General features: G+C 38.5%; 1 protein-coding gene across 5 annotated transcripts in view; it reads right to left on the bottom strand.

Annotated features, from left to right (window-relative positions):
• Window positions 1-23,649, bottom strand: part of ZFP14 (ZFP14 zinc finger protein) — a 69,366-nt gene extending 45,717 nt beyond the window's left edge. The window contains exons 1-6 of one of the 5 annotated variants that reach the window (XM_007165213.2): window positions 23,602-23,624; window positions 22,859-22,901; window positions 18,907-18,993; window positions 16,998-17,076; window positions 15,451-15,577; window positions 14,218-14,316 (exon numbers count right to left, since the gene is read on the bottom strand). In XM_007165213.2, the coding sequence (XP_007165275.1) occupies window positions 14,218-14,316; window positions 15,451-15,577; window positions 16,998-17,027 (256 nt within the window). In that variant the 5' untranslated portion in view covers window positions 17,028-17,076; window positions 18,907-18,993; window positions 22,859-22,901; window positions 23,602-23,624. The other 4 variants (XM_057533317.1, XM_028165142.2, XM_057533318.1 and 1 more) reach the window with 4 other exon arrangements.
• Between the last annotated feature and the right edge of the window lie 650 nt (window positions 23,650-24,299).

Below are 24,299 nucleotides of genomic sequence, written 5' to 3'. Positions count from 1 at the left end.
TTGGGTCACAAATCAAGCCTCAGGAAATTTAAGAAAATTGAAATCATATCAAGCATCTTTTCTGACCACAATGCTATGAGATTAGAAATGAATTACAGGGAAAAAAATGTAAAAAAACCCAAACACATGGAGGCTAAACAATACGTTACTAAATAACCAAGAGATCACTGAAGAAATCAAACAGGAAATAAAAAAATACCTAGAGACAAATGATAATGACAACAGGACGATCCAAAACCTATGGGATGTGGCAAAAGCAGTTCTAAAAGGGAAGTTTATAGCTATACAAGCCTACCTCAAGAAACAAGAAAAATCTCAAATAAACAATCTAACCTTACACAAAAAGGAACTAGAGAAAGAAGAACAAACAAAACTCAAAGTTAGCAGAAGGAAAGAAATCATAAAGATCAGAGCAGAAATAAATGAAATAGAAACAAAGAAAACAATAGCAAGGATCAATAAAACTAAAAGCTGGTTCTTAAAAGAAAAAGAAAAAAAGCTGGTTCTTTGAGAAGATAAAGAAAATTGATAAACCATTAGCCAGACTCATCAAGAAAAAAAGGAAGAGGACTCAAATCAATAAAATTCGAAATGAAAAAGGAGAAGTTACAACAGACACCGCAGAAATACAAAGCATCCTAAGAGACTACTACAAGCAACTCTGTGCCAATAAAATGGACAACATGGAACAAATGGACAAATTCTTAGAAAGGTATAACCTTCCAAGACTGAACCAGGAAGAAACAGAAAATATGAACAGACCAATCACAAGGAATGAAATTGAAACTGTGATTAAAAATCTTCTAACAAAAAGGCCAGGGCCAGATGGCTTCACAGGTGAATTCTATCAAACATTTAGAGAAGAGCTAACACCCATCCTTCTCAAACTCTTCCAAAAAAGTGCAGAGGAAGGAACACTCCCAAAATCATTCTATGAGGCCACCATCACCCTGATACCAAAACCAGACAAAGATACTACAAAAAAAGAAAATGACACACCAATATCACTGATGAATATAGATGCAAAAATCCTCAACAAAATACTAGCAAACAGAATCCAACAACACGTTAAAAGGATCATACACCAAGATCAAGTGAGATTTATCCCAGGGATACAAGAATTCTTCAATATATGCAAATCAATCAATGTGATACACCATATTAACAAATTGAAGAACGAAAACCATATGATCATCTCAACAGATGCAGAAAATGCTTTTGACAAAATTCAACACCATTTATGATAAAAACTCTCCAGAAAGTGGGTATAGAGGGAACCTACCTCAACATAATAAAGGCCATAGACGACAAACCCACAGCAAACATCATTCTCCATGGGGAAAAACTGAAAGCATTTCCTCTAAGATCAGGAACAAGACAAAGATGTCCACTCTCACCACTATTATTCAACATAGTTTTGGAAGTCCTAGCCACGGCAATCAGAAAAGAAAAAGAAATAAAAGGAATATAAATTGGAAAAGAAGAAGTAAAACTGTCACTGTTTGCAGATGCCATGATACTATACATAGAGAATTCTACAGATGCCACCAGAAAACTACTAGAGCTAATCAATGAATCTGGTAAAGTTGCAGAATACAAAATTAATGCACAGAAATCTCTTGCATTCCTATACACTAATGATGAAAAATCTGAAAGAGAAATTAAGGAAACACTCCCATTTACCACTGCAACAAAAAGAATAAAATACCTAGAAATAAACCTACCGAGGGAAACAAAAGAACTGTATGCAGAAAACTATAAGACACTGATGGAAGAAATTAAAGATGATACCAACAGATGGAGAGATATACCATGTTCTTAGACTGGAAGAATCAATATTGTGAAAATGACTATACTACCCAAAGCAATCTACAGATTGAAAGCAATCCCTATCAAATTACCAATGGCATTTTTTACGGAACTAGAAAAAAAATTTTTTTTAATTTGTATGGAGACAGAAAAGACCCCGAATAGCCAAAGCAGTCTTGAGGGAAAAAAACGGAGCTGGAGGAATCAGACTCTCTGACTTCAGACTATACTACAAAGCTATAGTAATCAAAACAATATGGTACTGGCACAAAAACAGAAATACAGATCAATGGAACAAGATAGAAAGCCCAGAGATAAACCCACGCACCTATGGTCAACTAATCTATGACAAAGGAGGCAAGCATATACAAAGGAGGCAAGGATATACAATGGAGAAAAGACAGTCTCTTCAATAAGTGGTGCTGGGAAAACTGGACAGCTACATGTAAAAGAATGAAATTAGAACACTCCCTAACACCATACACAAAAATAAACTCAAAATGGATTACAGACCTAACTGTAAGACCGGACACTATAAAACTCTCAGAGGAAAACATAGGAAGAACACTCTTTGACATAAATCACCACAAGATTTTTTTTGATCCACCTCCCAGAGTAATGGAAATAAAAACAAAAATAAACAAATGGGACCTAATGAAACTTAAAAGCTTTTGCACAGCAAAGGAAACCATAAACAAGACAAAAAGACAGCCCTCAAAATGGGAGAAAATACTTGCAAATGAATCAATGGACAAAGGATTAATCTCCAAAATATATAAACAGCTCATGCAGCTCAATAGTAAAAAAACAAACAACCCAATCCAAAAATGGGCAGAAGACCTAAATAGACATTTCTCCAAAGAAGACATACAGATGGCCAAGAGGCACATGAAAAGCTGCTCAACATCACTAATTATTATAGAAATGCAAATCAAAACTACAATGAGGTATCACCTCACACCAGTTGGAATGGGCATCATCAGAAAATCTACAAACAACAAATGCTGGAGAGGGTGTGGAGAAAAGGGAACCCTCTTGCACTGTTGGTGGGAATGTAAATTGATACAGCCACTATGGAGAACAGTATGGAGGTTCCTTAAAAAACTAAAAGTAGAAATACCATATGACCCAGCAATCTCACTACTGGGCATATACCCAGAGAAAACCATAATTCAAAAAGACACATGCACCCCAATGTTCATTGAAGCACTATTTACAAGAGCCAGGTCATGGAAGCAACCTAAATGCCCATCAACAGACGAATGGATAAAGATGTGGTACATATATACAATGGAATATTACTCAGCCATAAAAAGGAACGAAATTGGGTCATTTGTAGAGACATTGGGGGATCTAGAGACTGTCATACAGAGTGAAGTAAATCAGAAAGAGAAAAACAAATACCGCATGTTAACACATATATGTGGAACCTAGAAAAATGTTACAGATGAACTGGTTCGCAGGGCAGAAATTGAGACACAGATGTAGAGAACAAACGTTTGGACACCAAGGGGGGAAGTGGCAGGGGGTGGGGGTGGTGGTGTGATGAATTGGGAGATTGGGATTGACATGTATACACTGATGTGTATTAAATGGATGACTAATAAGAACCGGCTGTATAAAAAAAATAAAATTAAATTCAAAAATTAAAAAAAAACGATAAAAAATATTGTTGATAACAATATTATGTACTTAAATAAAGTAAATTAGGAGATATGTAAATTTCATTAGGCCCCATCAGCCTTTCTTGAGGAATTCAATAAAGAATAAATTAAGAAAAGCAAGAGAGGGCTTCCTCGGTGGCGCAGTGGTTGAGAATCTGCCTGCTAATGCAGGGGACACGGGTTCGAGCCCTGGTCCGGGAAGATCCCACATGCCGTGGAGCAAATGGGTCCATGCGCCACAATTACTGAGCCTGCTCATCTGGAGCCTGTGCTCCGCAACAGGAGAGGCCGCGATAGTGAGAGGTCTGCGCACCGCGATGAAGAGTGGCCCCCGCTCGCCGCAACTAGAGAAAGCCCTCGCACAGAAACGAAGACCCAACACAGCCATAAATAAAATAAATAAATAAATAAAATTAAAAAAATAAAAATAAAAGAAAAAGAAAAGCAAGAGAGACCTGGAGAGAAGAAAAAACAAAACTAAGTCATAACAATTGGTATGAGTATTGAACCTTTTTAAGTCTATGACTAATATTAACAAAATGTGTTAATAATGTGAGAATTAGGGTTACAGAACATAATTTACATGTTATTTGCTCTAAAATATAGAAATACTATAAGAAGAGGTGGGAAAGAGACTTCTGTTTCTGGCTATGACGGAGAAGCTAGTTTTAGACTAACCCACCCAAGACAACTGAAATGGTTAATTAAAATAATTGTTTGATGATAATAATTAAAAACCAAAGCAGCCAGGACTAGACAGCCAATGTCCTGGAGAGAAAGCAAATATGTTGAATTAAGCCAACACTCTGCATGGAATTTCCCGAGGTATTTGCTGACTCTCAAACTGAGCATCAGTCACGGCAATGAAGTTAAGCAGAAAGTAACTTCTAAAAGGCTAAAGGTCCAAGTAGAGATTTTGGCAGTCTCAAAGTGCTGGGGAGACAGAAATTAGAGTCCAGATCCCCCTAAAGAGGAAGTTTCCTAATAATCATCCCAGACTTTCAGCTAAGACCCCAGAATAGCTACAAACAGGCAGTAAACAGACTATTCTTAAATGGATGAAGTTGATCAGCCCATGCTCTGTATGCTTACCAGAGGCAAATTAAATCATCTCTGAAGAAAGACAACATATTGTTCAGAAACAGTATCATTCAGAGCCTCTAAAAATTTTCAAACACAATGTCCAGAATTCGACTATAAATAATCAGGTATAAAAGACTGGAGAAAAATGACTAAAAAACCAAGGGGTTAAGCAGACAACAGAAACAGACCCAAGCTATTCCAAAACTGTGATTAATATTCCAAGAAAACAGGGACTTCCCTGGTGGCGCAGTGGCTAAGACTCCACGCTCCCAATGCAGGGGGCCCAGGTTCAATCCCCGGTCAGGAAACTAGATCCTACATGCATGCTGCAACTAAGAGTTCGCAGGCCACAACTGAGGAGCCCACATGCCACAACTAATGAGCTGGTGAGCCGCAACTAAGGAGCCCATGTGCCACAACTAAGGAGCTGGGGCGCCACAAGTAAGGAGACCTAGAGCCACAACTAAGGAGCCCTGGAGCTGCAACTAAGGAGCCCGCCTGCCACAACTAAGGAGCCCACATGCTGCAACTAAGGAGCCCACGAGCCACAACTAAGGAGCCCGCCTGCCACAACTAAGGCCCCACACAACCAAATAAATATTTTTCAAAAATTCCAAGAAAACAGATATAAGATGGAGAATTTAACCAGAAGTGGAATTCATTAAAAATATCCAAATAGAATTTTTATAACTTAAAAATACAATAACTAAAATTAAATATTTAACAGATAGCTTTATGGGAATTCCCTGGCAGTCCAGTGGTTAGGACTCCATGCTTTCACTGCCAAGGGCGCAGGTTCAATCCCTGGTTGGGGAACTAAGATCCTGCAAGCCGCACAGAGCAGCCAAAAAAATAAATAAAATTTTTTTAAAAATCCCTTTGCCTAACCACAGAGCCTAAAGATTAAAAAAAAAAATTTAACAGATAGCTGTAACAGCAGATTAGACTTAGTAGAAATACTAAAGGAAGTTCTTCAGGAACAGAGAAAATGATTCTAAACAGAAGGATTACAATGCAGAAAAGAAAAAAGACCACTGTAAAAGGTATGTGTGTAGGTAAATCTAAATCAATACTGATAATATTATATAAATTAATACTCTGTGAGGATTTAAATGTATATAGAATTAAGATACATGACAACAATGGTACAAAAAGTAGAGGATACATAAAAGGAATTTAAGTGTTCTTAATATCTCTACAATATTGGGAAAGATATAAAGGAACTAATTTAAGGTACAATGTAGTAAGTAAAGAATGCATGTGTTAATCTCTAGGGCAACTAGGAAAAATAGAAGTATGTATAACTAACACACTCAAGAGGCAAAAGCTAAAATAAAAATACTTGATTAATCAAAAAATAGGCAGGAGACGGAAAAAAGGAAGAAAGAACATGTTGAACAAACAGAAAACACTAGGAAGACAGTAGATTTAAACCCAAATATATAAGAAAATTACTTAAATGTAGATGTATAAAATACACCAATTAAAAGACAAAGATGCTCCTTATCTACATAGGGGGGAGGAGGCTGTGTGAGGAGTCCAATCTGGGTAAAGAGGACATCCACTTGTTGGGGGAGCCTTGTACAGGTTATTGGGGAGTTCCAGTGAGAAAAGGAGAGGATCCAGACAGAGGAGCAGCCCAGCATCTTCTGGGCAAACCCACCATGAATCTAATATCTGTCATTCCACCAGTACCATTCAAATTAAAACCACTATCAGGGACTTCCCTGGTGGCACAGTGGTTAAGGATCTGCCTGCCAATGCAGGGGACACAGGTTTGAGCCCTGGTCCAGGAAGATCCCACATGCCATGGAGCAACTAAGCCCATGGGCCACAACTACTGAGCCTGCACTCTAGAGCCCACAAGCCACGTCTACTGAACCTGCGTGCCACAACTACTGAAGCCCCCGCACCTGGAGCCCGTGCTCCACAACAGGAGAAGCCACCACAATGAGAAGCCCGTGCACCGCAACAAGGAGTAGCCCCCACTCGCCGCAACTGGAGAAAGCCCACGTGCAACAAGACCCAACGCAGCCATAAATAAATAAATAAATGAATGAATGAATGAATGAATGAATAAATAATTTTTTTAAAAAAACCACTACCATATTCCACTGGAACAAATGAAATAGCCTCCTAATTGGTCTTCCTACTATCCATCTTGCCCCCATTCGATCTATTCTCCATAGAGTGATAATTATAAAACAAATCAGCTCATGTCATTCCCCTGCTCAGAAATCTCCAATGACTTTCTATCACACTTAAAAGTCACATGCCAGGAGTTCCCTGGTGGCCTAGGGGTTAGGATTTCAGGCTTTCACTGCTGTGGCCAGGGTTCAATCCCTGGTTGGGGAACTGAGATCCGGCAAGCGGTGCAGCAGGGCAAAAAATAAAAATAAAGTCACATGCCTTCCCCTATGACATACAAACTTCTACGTGATTTAGCCCTTGCCTGACTTTCTGCCTTCATCTTGTTATTCTACTTTTCACTTACCTTTTGAATAATCATCCTGGTCTTCTTGCTGTTCCTCAAACATCAAAGCCTTTGTTCCTCCGACCCAAGACCTCTGCATTTACTGTTCCATTAGGACTGCTCTTGCTTCTTGCTTTAGATATTCATATGGTCTGAGCTCTTTTTTCATGTCTCCACTCGAATATCACCTCCACAAAAAGCCCCAACCACCCTAAAACAAACCTGTCTACACCTGCCAATTTCTATCCCTTGTTCTTCTCACTTTTCTTTTTTTTTTTTTTTCCTGGGATAAATCCCACTTGATCGTGGTGTATGATCCTTTTAATGTGTTGTTGGATTCTGTTTGCTAGTATTTTGTTGAGGATTTTTGCATCTATATTCATCAGTGATATTGGTCTGTAATTTTCTTTTTTTGTAGTGTCTTTGTCTGGTTTTGGTATCAGGGTGATGGTGGCCTCATAGAATGAGTTTGGGAGTGTTCCTTCCTCTGCAATTTTTTGGAAGAGTTTGAGAAGGATGGGTGTTAGCTCTTCTCTAAATGTTTGATAGAATTCACCTGTGAAGCCATCTGGTCCTGGACTTCTGTTTGTTGGAAGATTTTTAATCACAGTTTCAATTTCATTACTTGTGATTGGTCTGTTCATATTTTCTGTTTCTTCCTGATTCAGTCTTGGAAGGTTATACCTTTCTAAGAATTTGTCCATTTCTTCCAGGTTGTCCATTTTATTGGCATAAAGTTGCTTGTAGTAGCCTCTTAGGATGTTTTGTATTTCTGCGGTGTCTGTTGTAACTTCTCCTTTTTCATTTCTGATTTTATTGAGTCCTCTCCCTCTTTTTCTTGATGAGTCTGGCTAATGGCTTATCAATTTTGTTTATCTTCTCAAAGAACCAACTTTTAGTTTTATTGATCTTTGCTATTGTTTTCTTTGTTTCTATTTCATTTATTTCTGCTCTGATCTTTATGATTTCTTTCCTTCTGCTAACTTTGGGTTTTGTTTGTTCTTCTTTCTCTAGTTTCTTTAGGTGTAAGGTTAGATTGTTTACTTGAGATTTTTCTTGTTTCTTTAGGTAGGCTTGTATAGCTATAAACTTCCCTCTTAGAACCACTTTTGATGCATCCCATAGGTTTTGGGTCGTCGTGTTTTCATTGTCATTTGTCTCTAGGTATTTTTTTATTTCTTGTTTGATTTCTTCAGTGATCTCTTGGTTATTTAGTAACGTATTGTTTAGCCTCCATGTGTTTGTCTTTTTTACGTTTTTTTCCCTGTAATTCATTTCTAATCTCATAGCATTGTGGTCAGAAAAGATGCTTGATATGATTTCAATTTTCTTAAATTTACTGAGGCTTGATTTGTGACCCAAGATGTGATCTATCCTGGAGAATGTTCCGTGCGCACTTGAGAAGAACGTGTAATCTGCTGTTTTTGGATGGAATGTCCTATATATATCAATTAAATCTATCTGGTCTATTGTGTCATTTAAAGCTTCTGTTTCCTTATTTATTTTCATTTTGGATGATCTGTCCATTGGTGTAAGTGAGGTGTTAAAGTCCCCCACTATTATTGTGTTACTGTCGATTTCCTCTTTTATAGCTGTTAGCAGTTGCCTTATGTATTGAGGTGCTCCTATGTTGGGTGCATATATATTTATAATTGTTATATCTTCTTCTTGGATTGATCCCTTGATCATTATGTAGTGTCCTTCCTTGTCTCTTGTAACATTCTTTATTTTAAAGTCTATTTTATCTGATATGAGTATAGCTACTCCAGCTTTCTTTTGATTTCCATTTGCATGGAATATCTTTTTCCATCCCCTCACTTTCAGTCTGTATGTGTCCCTAGGTCTGAAGTGGGTCTCTTGTAGACAGCATATATATGGGTCTTGTTTTTGTATCCATTCAGCCAGTCTATGTCTTTTGGTTGGGGCATTTAATCCATTCACGTTTAAGGTAATTATCGATATGTATGTTCCTATGACCATTTTCTTAATTGTTTTGGGTTTGTTTTTGTAGGTCCTTTTCTTCTCTTGTGATTCCCACTTAGAGAAGTTCCTTTAGCATTTGCTGTAGAGCTGGCTTGGTGGTGCTGAATTCTCTTAGCTTTTGCTTGTCTGTAAAGCTTTTTTTTTTTTTTAATAAATTTATTTATTTATTTATTTATTTTTGGCTGTGTTGGGTCTTCATTTCTGTGCAAGGGCTTTCTCCAGTTGCGGCGAGCGGGGGCCACTCTTCATCGCGGTGCGCGGGCCTCTCACTGTCGCGGCCTCTCTTGTTGCGGAGCACAGGCTCCAGACGCGCAGGCTCAGCAGTTGTGGCTCACAGGCTTAGTTGCTCCGTGGCATGTGGGATCTTCCCAGACCAGGGCTCGAACCCGTGTCCCCTGCATTGGCAGGCAGATTCTTAACCACTGCACCACCAGGGAAGCCCGTCTGTAAAGCTTTTGATTTCTCCATCAAATCTAAATGAGATCCTTGCCAGGTAGAGTAATCTTGGTTGTAGGTTCTTCCCTTTCATCACTTTAAGTATATCATGCCACTCCCTTCTGGCTTGCAGAGTTTCTGCTGAGAAATCAGCTGTTAACCTTATGGGAGTTCCCTTGTATGTTATTTGTCGTTTTTCCCTTGCTGCTTTCAGTAATTTTTCTTTGTCTTTAATTTTTGCCACTTTGATTACTATGTGTCTCGGCATGTTTCTCCTTGGGTTTATTCTGTATGGGACTCTCTGCGCTTCCTGGACTTGGGTGGCTATTTCCTTTCCCATGTTAGGGAAGTTTTCGACTATAATCTCTTCAAATATTTTCTCTGGTCCTTTCTCTCTCTCTTCTCCTTCTGGGACCCCTATAATGCGAATGTTGTTGCATTTAATGTTGTCCCAGAGGTCTCTTAGGCTGTCTTCATTTCTTTTCATTCTTTTCTCTTTAGTCTGTTCCGCAGCAGTGAATTCCACCATTCTGTCTTCCAGGTCACTTATCCGTTCTTCTGCCTCAGTTATTCTGCTATTGATTCCTTCTAGTGTAGTTTTCATTTCAGTTATTGTATTGGTCATCTCTGTTTGTTTGTTCTTTAATTCTTCTAGGTCTTTGTTAATCATTTCTTGCATCTTCTCAATCTTTGCCTCCATTCTTGTTCCGAGGTCCTGGATCATCTTCACTATCATTATTCTGAATTCTTTTTCTGGAAGGTTGCCTATCTCCACTTCATTTAGTTGTTTTTCTGGGGTTTTTTCTTGTTCCTTCATCTGGTACATAGTCCTCTGCCTTTTCATCTTCTCTGTCTTTCTGTAACTGTGGTTTTTGGTCCACAGGCTGCAGGATTGTAGTTTTTCTTGCTTCTGTTGTCTGCCCTCTGGTGGTTGACGCTATCTAAGAGGCTTGATGGGAGGCTCTCCTCACTTTTCTTAATAACACTTGTCACTATATAATACTGTTTATTCATTTACTTGTTTACTTAATGTCCCTTCTCCTATTAAAATGTAAACAACAAGACTGCTGGGAACTACCACTCTTGCTCACAATTGTCCTACTGGTGTCTAGGACAGTGCTTGGTTCAGACTGGGCACACAAGTATTTGCCGAATAAATGAATGAACATATTTTTAGGCAAGCAAATATATATATACTAGTTAGACTGGAAAGAAACTGGATCCCATATAGATATTGCTATGGACCAAATTGTGGCCCTCCAAAATTATACATTTAAGGCCTGACACCCAATGTGACTGTATTTGGAGAAAGTGCTTTTAGGAGGCAATTAAGGTTAAATGAAGTAGTAAGGGTGGAGTCCTAATTCACAGGACTGGTGGGTAGAATAGGATAGGATAGGACTGGTGGTCTTACAGGAGGAAGAGAGAGATTGTGCTCTCTCTCTTCACCATGTGAGGACAGTGTGAGAACAGAGTCATCTGCAAGCCAGGAAGAGAGCCCTCGTCAGGCCCCAAGATGCTAATCTCAGACTTCTAGCCACCAGAATTATGAGAAAATACATTTCTGTTGTCTAAGTCACTCAGTCCATGGTATTTTGTTATGGCAGCCTGAGCTGCCTAATACAGATTTAGATATAGATGAATTGTAGTCATTGATCAAGAAAAAAGAGTAGCTCCTCTCTTTGTCAAATCTTTTACCTATCACCCCCAACAGGACATTTTTTATTTACTTTTATTTTGAAATAACTGTAGATTCACAGGAGGTTGCAAAGAAATGTACAGGAAACTCTCATGCAGGCTTCACCCAGCCCCTTTCAATGTTAACATCTTACAAACTATAGTACAATATTCAAACCAAGAAATTACCCTTGGTATAAACCATAGGGCTTACTTAGATTTCACCAGTTATACATGCCATCACGTATGTGTATGTATATAGTTCTATGCAATTTTATCACATGTGTAGCCTTGCATAACCACTACCACAATGAACATACTCAACTATATCATAACCACAAGACTCCCTTGTGTTATTCCTTTATAGCCCAACCATCTCCTCCCCTCCCTACGTTCCTAACCCCTGGCAACCACTAATCCATTTCCCATCTCTATAATTTTATTATTTCATAAATATTAGACAATTAGAGTCATACAGTATATAACCTTTTGTGATTGGTTTTTCTCACTCTGCATAATTTCCTTGAGGTTCATCCAAGTCGTTGTGTGTATTAATAATATATTCCTTTTTGTTGGTGAGCATTATTCCATGGTATGGATGTACCATTTACCCATTTTTTAATTGGGTTGTTCATCATAGTGTTGAGTTGTAGTGTAGAGACTGGATACTGGTCCTTTGTTTTACTACTATTTTCTCTCAGTCTGTGACTCACCTATTCATTTTTTTATTAGTATATTTTGATAAGACAAAGTTTTTAATTTGGATAAATTGTGACTTATCAATTTTTAATTTTTATGGTTATTGCTTTCTCCTAAGAAACCTTTGCCTACTACCAAGTCATTCCCCTATGTTTTCCTCTAAAAGCTTTATATTTCTCATATATAAAATGTATACTTAGTTCTTAAATTTTCATTTTATTTTTTATACTTAGCTTTTATATTTGGTTTTTAAGATTTTTTAATGTTTAGTTTTTATATTTATGTTTAATGTACATCTCAAATTAATTTTGGAATGAGACAGAGTTCAAGGTTTTTTCCAGCTATTCCAGCATCAGTTGTTGAAAAGACTTTCCTTTCTCCACTAGAATGCTTTGATGCCTTTGTCAATAAATAAATGACCCTTTAAGTGCATGTGAGGTCTACATCTAGGGTCTCTGTTCTGTTTGTTGATCCTTAGCCAATACCATAATGTCTTGATTATTAGAGTTTTATAATATATCTTGAAGTATCTTGAAGTCATGTAGTCTAAGTTCTATAATATGTTCTTCCTTTTTCAAGACTGTTTTAGACATGCTAAGTCCACTGCTTTTCCATATAAATTTTAGAATCAGCTTGTTAATGTCTACAAAAAAAAAAAAAAAAGGTTCCTAGGATTATGACTGGAATTGTGTTGAATCTATACAATTGACATTTTTACAATACCGAGTCCCCATCCCCAAAATGGTATCTTTCTATTCATTAGGTCTTCTTTTATTTCTCTTAGCAATGTTCCATCATTTTTATTATAGAGGTTTTACACATTTTGTCAAATTTATTCCTTAGTATTTTGTTTTTTTGACACTACTGTAAATTGACTTAATTGACTTTAATTTTTCTTAATTGACTTTAATTTTCTAATTTTTTTCACTCTTAGTTTATAATAACACAATTGATTTTTGTAGCTCAACCTTGTATCCTGTGATCTTACTGTGATCTTCACTTACTGCTTTGAGCAGCTGTTATTTTGATTCCTTACAATTTTCTAAGTATATAATTATGCCATCTCCAAATAGTTTTACTTCTTCCTTTCTCATCTTTATAATATCTCTTATCTCTTTTTGCCTTATTGCAATGCTAGAACCTTCAATACAATGTTAAGTAGAATTGGGGAGACTGGGCATCCTTGCCTTGTTCACAATCTTGGGGGAAACTCTTCAATCAAGTATGATGAAGTTAATGATGTAGTATTTTTTCAGCAAATGTCCTTTATCAGATTGAGGAAGCTCCCCTCAGTTTCTAGTTTCCTGAGAATTTTTATCATGAATGGATGTTGAATTTTGTCATATGCTATTTTTACATCTATGGAGATGATCACATGGTTTCTCACATTTCTGTTAATATGATAAATTACACTGATTAATTTTTTAATGTTAAACTAAGCTAGGGTTTTCCTGGGATAAACCCTACTTGGTCATCATTTTTATATATTGCTGGATTTAATTTCCTGATATTTTTTAAGCATTTTATATCTATATTCACAAAGGACAGAAATTACCAAAGGGAAAAAAATTATAGACTTATATCCTTCATGAACTTAGTAAAAGAGTTATAGTAGTCTCATAAAATGAGTTGGAAGGAGTTCTTTCTTTTTCTGAAGGAATTTGTGTAATACTGTAATATTACTTCCTTAAATATTTAATAGAATTCACCAGTGAAACCATCTGGGCCTAGCATTTTCTTTCTGGAAAGACTTCTGATAATGGATTCAATTACTTTAGCAGATATGAAGTTATTCATATTTTCTTTTTTCTCTTGTGTCAGGTCTGGTAAGCTATATTTTTCAATGAATTTTTCCATTTCATTTAAGTTGTCAAATTTACTGACATAAAGTTACTCATGGTATTCTCTTATTATTTTTTTAATGGCTGTAAAATGTGAAGTGAAAACCTCTCTTTCATTCCTGGTATTAGTAATTTATGTTGTCTCTCTTTCTTTCATGATTAGTCAAGCTGGTGTTTATCAATTTTGTTGATCTTTTCAAGAAATCAACTCTAAGTTTTATTAATTTTCACTGTTTTTCTTTTTCTATTTTGTTGATTTTAACTCATATTTATTATCATTTTTTTCCTTCTACTGAGAACAGCTTCTCTCTTTGAAGTGGGAGAGAAACATGAGACAAGAAACACAGAGTTGTAATCAAGGCCAGTAGGAAGTTCCTTTGCTAGCCCAGGCTTAAAAGATTTTAATTTGCTTCCTAGGTCTCAGGCCTCTTCTCCACAGGCTATGGGCTTTTGAAGAGAGATGTGTAACATCTCAAGGGTATGTCTCTACCCTAACATACTTGGCTATTACCTATAGTAATGACTTCCCCATGCCTGCTAAGCCCTCACTCACCAGGGTGATGTCTTCTTGTCCTTTCCCTTACAACCATCCAGGGCTCCTTCCCTTCATCCAATAAGGTAATCACATCTGGTTTAGAAATGGAAGGTCCTGCTTAAAAGATAATGTGACATGAAATTATAAGCCCCAAAGTCCTTAGGTTCAGATTTGGTTGAATTTATAATAAACGATAGATCAAAATGGTACTTTATAAAGCCTAAGAGCAAAGAAATGCTAGGGAGTTGAAGAACACTCATACTAGGGTAACCTCAGGACCACAAGGAATAGACACCAGATGGGTAAGAACAGGCCTTAAAACAATTTAAACTCATACCTCATACAAGCTCTGTTGAGAGGCAGTCTTTTGTAATAGTTGAGAACACAGAATATGGATCCAGACTGCATGGGTTCATATCCTGCCTTTGTTGCTATGCTACCTCTGCAAGTTATTAACATTTTGTGCCTAAATTTTCTCATCTGAAATAAGGATAATAATAGCATATTTCTCATAGAGTTGTTGTGAGGATTAATTAATAATGTACAATGCTCAGAATAGTACCTAAGTATATGTAGTTATATGTATATATATATACACATAATATGTGTGTATACTAGCTATTAATTTTTATTGTTATCAATTTGCTGAGAGGAGAATAAGAAGCTTCCTCAGACATCCTCATATCCTTACTAAGATATTCATTTAATGTTGAATGCAAAGTTCTTAGACTTTAACTTTCAACCACAAAGCAAGTAGAACTGAATATGTCTGTTATAGGAAACAGAATGCACTTACTTGAGTTTTAGATGAACTTTGTGGATCCACCTCATACTATGTAAGTTCTACAGGCTCCTCTGATTTTTAAAGAGACTCAGAATCCCTGAGTCTAGGTATTCTCTTTGCAGGTGGATTATAAAGGAGGGTTAAGCATCTACATCAATTCCGAGCTCAAATACAAAGTGAAGTCTGGTTTCTTGGAGAATGCTTCTGTCGTAAAAAACCCAGAATTCAAACCCAGCCCCTTGGATACTAAGGAAACATGGAAACAACAGAGCCTGAAGCAAGTCTGAAGGACCTAGCCTGATGAACCTGAGAGTGATGAAGTGTTAAAAGGAGGGGCCTACTTCCAACCTAACAAAGCTTGAACCATTCCTTTGGAACAGAGAGAAAAATTTTATCTAGTTTCTCAAAACATAGTCCTGATACTGACAGAAGAGAAAGCCAGTATAATTTGGGATAAACAGCCTTACCTAGTGAGATGAAGTTGCTATAATTCTCCCACATGACATCCTTATATAAGTCCCTCTGAGCTGAGTCCAGGAATTCCCATTCTTCCTGTGAGAAGTCTATGGCCACATCTCTGAATGTCACTGAACCCTGAAAAAATAAAACTCATGGATAACTTGTGAAAATAAATGAAATATTTTTCAAATGGAAAGGGAGATCAATGATTGCATTGCAAAGAGGGAGGGAGCACACAGCAAGCAACTTTATGACATGTGTAAGGAACAGTAACAAAATTAGTATCACTGAAGCATAGTGCTACATGTCTTGAACAGTCCTGTGAGTGCAGATAAGATTAAATTTTTACCCAAAAATATCTGGAAAGGAATAAAATAACCAAAAGAAGTTCCAATTAAATGAAACAGTGCACACAAACCCTCTGCAAGCTGTATCTCCACCACAAATTCTTAAGAAATATGAGGTCTTCTACCTTCTTTCCCCTTTACTGATCATGAAAAAACATTGATAAAAATGAAATGTACTACGAAATCTCTAAGAAAATAGACTCAAGTTCACCATAAAGTCACATTTTATTATAAGCATCTTCCCTGTTATGACAAATTCTTTAGTAAATTTTTTAAAATTTGCTACATGCCAGTCCACATTTCAAATGTATTAAATCCAATTTTTTTTTCCTCTCTCTTTAGATGTCTGGATTCAATACAGTCTCAAAAATCTTCCTCAACTCTCACATTCTACTTTATCTATTACTTATGCCTCTGGATGATCTTCTTACTATTTATCATCCATCATCCCTCACTGAACACCTTTCCTCACTCCTGAGTTAGAGGATACCGAATGGTAAAGGTATCACCCTGGACCAGTGGTTTTCAATGAGGAGTGATTTTACTTCCCAGAAGACATCTGGTCATGTCTGGAGACAATTCTGATAGGCACAACTAGGGAGAAGGGGTGTGAGTGTTAGAAGCGTCTAATTGGTAGAGGCCAGGAATACCATTAAACATCCTACAATGCAGAGGACAATCCCCCACAATAAAATATTCTCTGGCTCAAAATATTAATACAGTTGAAACTTGAACAACACAGATTTGAACTGCGTGGTATCAGTTATACATATATTTTTTTCAATAGTAAATACTACAGTATTATGCAATTCTTGGTTGGTTGAATCTGTGGATGCAGAACTGCATATAATGAGGAATTCCAGATATGGAGGAATGGCATATACAGAGGGCCAGATTTTCAACTGCACAAAGGGTCAGTGTCCCTAATCCCTGCGTTGTTCAAAGGTCAAGTGTAGTTCCAAGGTTGAGAAACCCTGCTCTAAACCAGAGCATCCTGTAAAACTACACGATGTACTCTGCTCCTAGTATCCTTCTGTCAGGGGTTCCTGGAGATGATTCTTCATCTCTATTTGCAGTTCTGTTCCAATCACCTCCTACTCACCCCATAGCTGAAGGAGGGATCCCTCACCCTAAATGGTATGAGATGACTGAATATCCGACACCTGACAGATGAGACTGACAGCAGGTTATTAGTCACATATACTCACAGCCCGGGAGAGGAAGACACCACACGTCATGCAGGGCCACACAGGGGTTGCACTCAGGAATAGGGTGAACAAGCAGGATCTGTGGGAGGCAGGCTTTATAGTAAAAAGAGGATGAGGGGTCCCTGGCCAATGCAGGAGGATGTGATGGGCTTGTTTGAATAATTCTGTGGGCTGGCAAGGAGGTGAAACCTATTAGGTTGAGGACTAGGAGGGGTTTAGCTGGTCTAGCTGATAGGGAAACTAGCCAGGTAAAGAGTCTTTTCCATTGCATGGGGGCCACATCTGGGGAGAGCAGGGGAACTCTTGGTTAAGTCTTTGGAGACTTGATAAGATATCAAGGCAGCATATGAACTTTTAGGCCTCACAATACAAGGCCGCAATCATATCCCTACCTAATCCACCCAATCCTAAAAGCCTTACATACCATAAGATCTCAACACATACAGGGACTAAGACCAGCCAATACTAAATCTCATCTTATGTACTTAAAAAATTCAGGTCTGTGGAGAAGTTTGGAGTTTTCCCTATAAGCAGTCAAATAAGACCAAATTCTCTCTTTCATCAAACCACAAGATCATTAAGGAAAGTTCAAAACAGGGATCTCCCACTTAATATTAATAATCCATTCCTGAAAATCAAGACATTCTAACACTACATTATTTTCCCACCATTTTGGGTGGGTGCCTATTTCCCCATCATTTTAAAGCAAAGAATTATACTGCATTATACATCAATGCCAACCCTCCAACTAGCTTCACATTTCCCCCAGGACAGAATTAGAGTACATGTGGGTCAGTGCACACATGATATCTCTGGCTTTAGTACTTTCACTGTCTCTTTTACCAAATTTTTTTTTCTCACTTGCTTTGCTTCTTTCTATACAAGTTACTTCAATACTTTTCCAACTTCTTAGGAACTCATTTTACAAAATGACAAAAACAGGGGCTACATGTGAAGTGCACTTTGCAAATGCGTTTCCAAGGAGAACATAATGGCAGGCCTGGCTCACACTCTGTATGTTGCTCTGAGGCCCCCCTTATCACCAGCAGTACCAGTTATACACATCCCCTTTAATGATATCTGCATGCATTTCAAAACATCTGCAGATGGTTCTGATGATCCAGCAATTGTATTTGGAATATAACAAGACTTCCTACACATTGTTTTTTGTTTAAAAAAAAGTTACATTGAACTATACAATTTCACTTACATAAAGTTCTAAAAATAGGCAACATTATTGTATGGTGTGCAAAGTCAGGATTACATTTGGTTACATTTGGACTGGGTAGGTAGAAAGTGACTGAAAGGGGGGCATGTGAATGCTAGTAATAGTCTCTTTCTTGACCTGAGTGCTGACAGCATAGATATACTCAATTTATGAAAATTCATTCAGCTGCACACTTCTGATTTGTGCACTATTCTCTATGTACGTTACACAGCAAAACAAAGTTAAAAAAACTTTTAAAAGATGTCAAATTGTGTATTGGGGATGTAAATTTTTCCCATATAAAACTAGACCCAAAATCACTGTAATTCAGAGAAATATGCTTTCTCTGAAGTTTAGGTATTAAAATCAAAAGCTAAAATCAAAAATGTTAACGGGGGGACACTCTGCAGAGAATACCCACATTCTTCTCAAGGCATTTCACTTTTGCTCCTTGATGGCTATTGACAGAAGATTCTGTAGATAGGAGATGGTCCACATTAGTGGAAAAAAGGGAAGGGGGCACATAGGGGACACTGAGCTATTTGTCCCCAACTCTCACAGGAATGAGAGGAACTAGAGTGGGTTCTTGGATGGAGTTCTGTTAAATAGGAAGTTTCAGGATAAGGAATAATCATTCCTTATGCTGAAACATGGCCTAGAAATTGGCAATATTTCAAAAACGAAGAAGAAACACCAACTTACATGGGCCATTGTTTCCAACTGCAAGAACCGGTCAGTCCTTTTCAAGACTTCTCTGTTGGAGAAGTACAGAGTCCAGATAAGCCAGACCTGGAAGAAGAAAAAGCAGCCATGAAACCAGATGTGCCTCAGAGCTCCCAAAATGACTTATGTTTAGTATGAGCTTTTTTTCTCTTCCATTCCTGCTTCCAAACTACTCCTCACCGCTATACCCTCATTGCTCTCATACCCAACTGGAGGAGAGTATAGGGAGTCTGAAGAAATCCAAGCCCTGATGAAACTCAGCTAAACAATGATGATCTTTGTGCAGAGCCCAGATACTTCAGCGGGAGGATTTCTATCCAGTTTCCCGTCTGGCAGCGTGGATCTGGTCCTGACACTGGATTCCTCAGACTTGTCCTGAGCAGCATCTCCCCTTTCCAGTTCAATTTTTCAGGGCTGAGAAAGGGCCACACCATGCACACAGAGCCCCCTATGAGCCCCAGGATCCTGCCTGAACCTCCTAAACACAAAGACTGAAAACCACACAGATTGGGCCTGGCAGTTCCTGCCACTGTAAAGCTGCACTGGCCTTTCCCCAGCCAGGACAACTCACTACTCTGTTTCCCAATCAGAACCTCTCATACCATGACGTCCTTTTCCACCCCCTCTCTTTCAGTAGAGGATTCATGATTGTTGCAGTTAGTCAACAACAAACATTCATTGAGAACTTTCATGTGATGGCTGCTTTAGGTACATCACTCAGCATTGTTCTGCAAAGTAGTTCCTCTCTCCTTTCCATAGTTCAGAAAACTAATGCTCAGGGGTCAGATCATTTGCTCAGATTCACAGTTATTAAGTGGCAGAGCTTTGTTTTGAGTCCACATTCCTCTAACTAAAAAGCCATCTTTCAACTTTGGTTTTTGCCTCTGAAGGGTAGAATTTCTACTTCACTGAGAGAAACCTGAGCAAGGGCAATTCACTAAAAAATAGAAATAACCTTTCAAAAGATACTAGACCTCACTACTAATTAACGAAATGTGTTAAAGCAACCAAAAAATACCTCTTTACAGCGACTAGATTGGGAGATCTAAAAGACTGATGATACGCTGTATTAGCAAGGTCACAGCACACTAGGTTGGTCCAAATTTAGAACTGTGTGAAACGGCATTTAAACCCCGTAACGCTGTAAACCAGAAACTCCACTTCTGGGACTAAAGGAACTATTTGCACATGTATATAGAGATGTTTGCAGAGATATGCGAACAGATTTGGTTTATAATGAATAAAAGTTGAAAATAATTAAACTGGGGAATGATTAAATAAACTGTACTGCATCTATACCACTGAAAACCATGCAAAGAGTAAAAAGTGATGATGTTGCCCTAACTTTGATGAAATGGGTAAGGCCAGTATGTTAAATACAAAAACCCCCCAGCATGTGTGGCCTTAAACTATTTTGACAGAAAAAAAAAAAATCACATGTATGCCTAGAAGGACCAGTTAAAATGTTTACAGTGGTAGCTCACAACACTCACCACCATATTAAACACAGTGTGACCCTAGAGTATGCAAATACTCCAAAGAAGGGAAAGACTTTCCCAATTCAAGTTTTCCTCCAGTCTTCTGTTGAACTGAAGAAAAAAGTTCAGGATACTCTTAAAAACAGCTGTTGTTTTTCCTGAGTGGCTTTTCTTCTTTACTTCAGCGTCTAATTCATGATTTAATCATGAACCAACTCTATGATTTAATTTACCCATATGTTAGAGTACTACCTAGAAAAGGATGACAAAGTCTCTGATATCTTTTAGGCACTGATGGCAGTCTCATGGCTGCTTCCTTTCACAGCGTCCTGACAAATGGGTTTCTTTTGCTTCTGAACCAATCCTTTGGGCTAAGGTGCCTATGAAGCCCTCCAACTGCTATTAGATCTTCTTGTCCTATCTGTCTAACCTTGCATGTAACATCATTAAAATAAAAATTGTAAGGCATAAATCGTACTGTATGAAATTCTTTTACAGAGACCTCACAGCTATACCTGGACATAACTTGACAGTGCTTGCTGTCGTCAGCTTAATATCACCCACCTCATGATGGATTCTGAGTAAGGTGGGAAGGATTTGTTCAAGTATACGTGATGACGAGATTTGGTATATTGTTGTAATTACTAACATAGGCTTTGCTGTCAAACTTCCAAGATATAAATCTCAGCTCTGACAGTTATTAAGTGTGTTACCTTGGACATGTTACTTAACTTTTCAGCCTTAGATTCCTCCTATATAAAATGGTGATAACTATAGATTCTATCCCAAAGCATTGTTATGTGTATTAAATAAGACACTACATATAATAACACACTAAAGTAGCTAATAAACATTTAATAAACATCAGCTATATCACTGAAGATGAAGAATACTACATACTGCTTCCCACAGTTATTAAAGAAAATTCTCTTCTGCGCTTTCTTTTTTCATCCGCAAAAAATTTGAGCTTCTCAGCCCCGCTCTTCCTTAGAATGCTAATAAATTTCAGAGCTTCAGACTGATAGGCAATTCCTCTTGATTAACAACAATTTACAAAGGGAGGGTATGTGGATGGATGAAGCACATATGGCAAAATCCTCATAATTTTTGGATCTAGGTGATGAGAAAAAACATGGATCACACTTTAATAATATCAACTAAATCTACTGAGCACTTATGTATCAAGCATTATCTGAGGACTTTACATATATTAATTCACCTATTCTTAGCAACCCTATACAGTAGGTTCTATTATTATCCTCCTTTTACAGATGAAGGAACTGTGGCACAAAGAGATGAAATAAATTGCCCCAACTTCACCCAGCTCTAAGGGTGAAGGATTAGGATTAGAACCCTGATAATTCAGCTCCATAACCCATACGGCAACTATACTAAACTGCCTGTCATAAAACCACATAAATATGTGGCCTGAAACAAACTTATGCCGTCAAAAACCTCAAACCACTTTTCAAATTTCTACTGATGTTTCCCTTCCCTCCCACCAGTAATCCCTTGTCTTGTTAACACAGAGTTCTCTGTTAAAAATCTATCACCTTACCACTCCTAAAAGCCTCAAAAGCATAAGACCCTGTCACCAATCAAACCATCTCGTATCTTTCCCTGCTTTTGACCTCAGGGCAGTGGAAAAGATCAAAGCACCTAGTGTATGATTCCAACTAAACTATAATAAATAAATCACAATAAATCACAGCCTAAAATAAAGCTCTACGGTTAGCGTCCCTGCATGAGGTTTACCTGCAGACCATTCAAATTATTAGAAAGCAGCAACTCACAGGCGGAATTAAATGACTGCCAAATGTTCATCTGAATAGCCACTGGAGAGGAGAGGATACCCTTGGTGGAGGTGGGGGACTCTACCCTCATCCTCTCCACCATTCACTGGGAAGGAAGAACAAAGTACCACGCCAATGGACAGGATATTCCGGTGTTAAACCCTAACCAGCTAAAGACTACCTGTAACAATCCTGTACAGTCCAACAAAATAAGATTTATTGACTAAAGAGAGGGAGGAAATTCCACAGGAATGGCTGGAATGTGATGGAGGAGAGGGATAAGAAAAGCTCTTTTGTAAAGAGCTGAATTCCAGCTGAAGGATTCTGAGGAAGTTGGGAACCATTCTTCAGTGACTGCTGTTTCAGAGGTGAGAACAGGAGAGGCAGGGATTAATTGGAGATTGAGTGCTAGAAAGTGAAGTGAGGGTAATTTAGCAACTGGGTATCCCCAGTGATAAAATAAAATCAGCAAGGCAGGTCTGGAACAACACTGGTAAGAAAGCTATAAGCTCTCCAAAAGGGAGTCTTTATGGCATTTTACAACTGCTGCATGACCTGGGCAGAAATAATGTTTTCTATTAACTCTGCAGCTTGCTTTATCTGTCTATTCTCTCCCATCCAGATTAATGGCAGGGCCGCTTTTTCTTTTTTCAGTCCGACCTGATTTTTCACTCTTTCACAGGAGAAGCAAACGTCCCCACGTCTAGAAAAAAATAAAAATTACATTTCATGGAACAAAGAGGAAAGATAAACATATATATAATTATATATATATATATATATATATATATATATATATATATATATATATATATATATATACACACACACACATATATAATTGTATATATATAATTATTTTCCCCTTTCTGACTCCATTCCTAAAGATCAGCAGGTTGGGGGAAGGAGACGGGAATCTGGACACATTGCGCCTTTTTCGGAGCTCAGCCTGTCCAGATTAAGGACACACCCCCGTTACCACATTTGCTCCCGCCATCCACCACACACATAACCCGATGGAAGTAAGAGGGAGCCTGGGGAAAAGCTGACCCTTCCGGGTGAGAATGGCCAGAGTACAAAGACCAGGGCTGGAATATGTCTCTGAGTTCTCAAAAGCTGCCTTGGGAGGGAGCTCTGGTTAAGCTGTGGTTCTGAGAGCTGTTGTTCTTCTGCGTCTTTTTGTTAGGGGCCTTCACTGTGAGGTTCATAAATCTAACTCGGAGCCATTCTGGGCCGCTGCATCTGTGCGGCCCTGAAGCAGGAGGACAGAGGACGCACCAAGGCGCCCAGTGTCCAGTCAGCGTCACAAACTACACAGTCACTTCAGCCCAGTGCACACAGAAGCCCGCGCAGCCCCCGCGACGCCCCCGCGCCCATTTCCTCAATGCACCAGACCAACTCACCTCTCCGAGCCGACACCAGCAAGGAAGGCGGAAGGAAACTAGGTGCAGAGGCTTGTGGGAAATGTAGTCCCGGTAGGGAGGGCCGGGTCCTCGCCCCAATGGGCTGAGAGGAATGCGCAAGCGCGGGCGCGAGCGCTTGGGGCGGGAGCGGGCGGTGGACCTCCGGACTTGGAGATGGGCTACTGGGGGAGGGGTTTCGAAGCTGCCCCGGGCTGAACGAGGCACACGCTGGCAGCTTGGATTTGCTTTGTCCCTGAGGAACACCTACTAGGGCTTAGAGAGGTCTTGGCACCAGCAGGCGCCTAATATATGTACTAGGCACACGGCAGGTGCTCAGTATATATACCCAAGCAGGACGTAGATATACATCAAGTCTCAATATCCCCCAAACCCTAGCAAACCTGGACCCACAGAGGTTGCTCGCGCTCTCGCTCCCTCCCTCCCTCCTCTCTTTGGGTTTTTTCCCTCTCTCCCCCCTGCGCTTGTGAACGTATAGTTCTATAAAAGTCTATTAGTTTAAGGTGGTTGATATTGTCACTTAGATGTTCTTTATCCTTACTGATTTTTAAAAATCTAGTTCTAGTAATTACTGAGATAGGTGTGGCTATTTCTATTTTCCTTTTAGTACTACTAAGTTTTGCTTCAAGTATTTTCAAGCTCTGTTAAGTACATAAATTTATGATTGTTTTCCGATGAGG

This window comes from Balaenoptera acutorostrata, chromosome 19 (genome assembly GCF_949987535.1).
Source record: "Balaenoptera acutorostrata chromosome 19, mBalAcu1.1, whole genome shotgun sequence".
Classification (NCBI taxonomy): Eukaryota; Metazoa; Chordata; class Mammalia; order Artiodactyla; family Balaenopteridae; genus Balaenoptera; species Balaenoptera acutorostrata.
The sequence above is the reverse complement of the archived record's forward strand: the minus strand, read 5'-3'. Positions and strand labels throughout refer to the sequence as shown.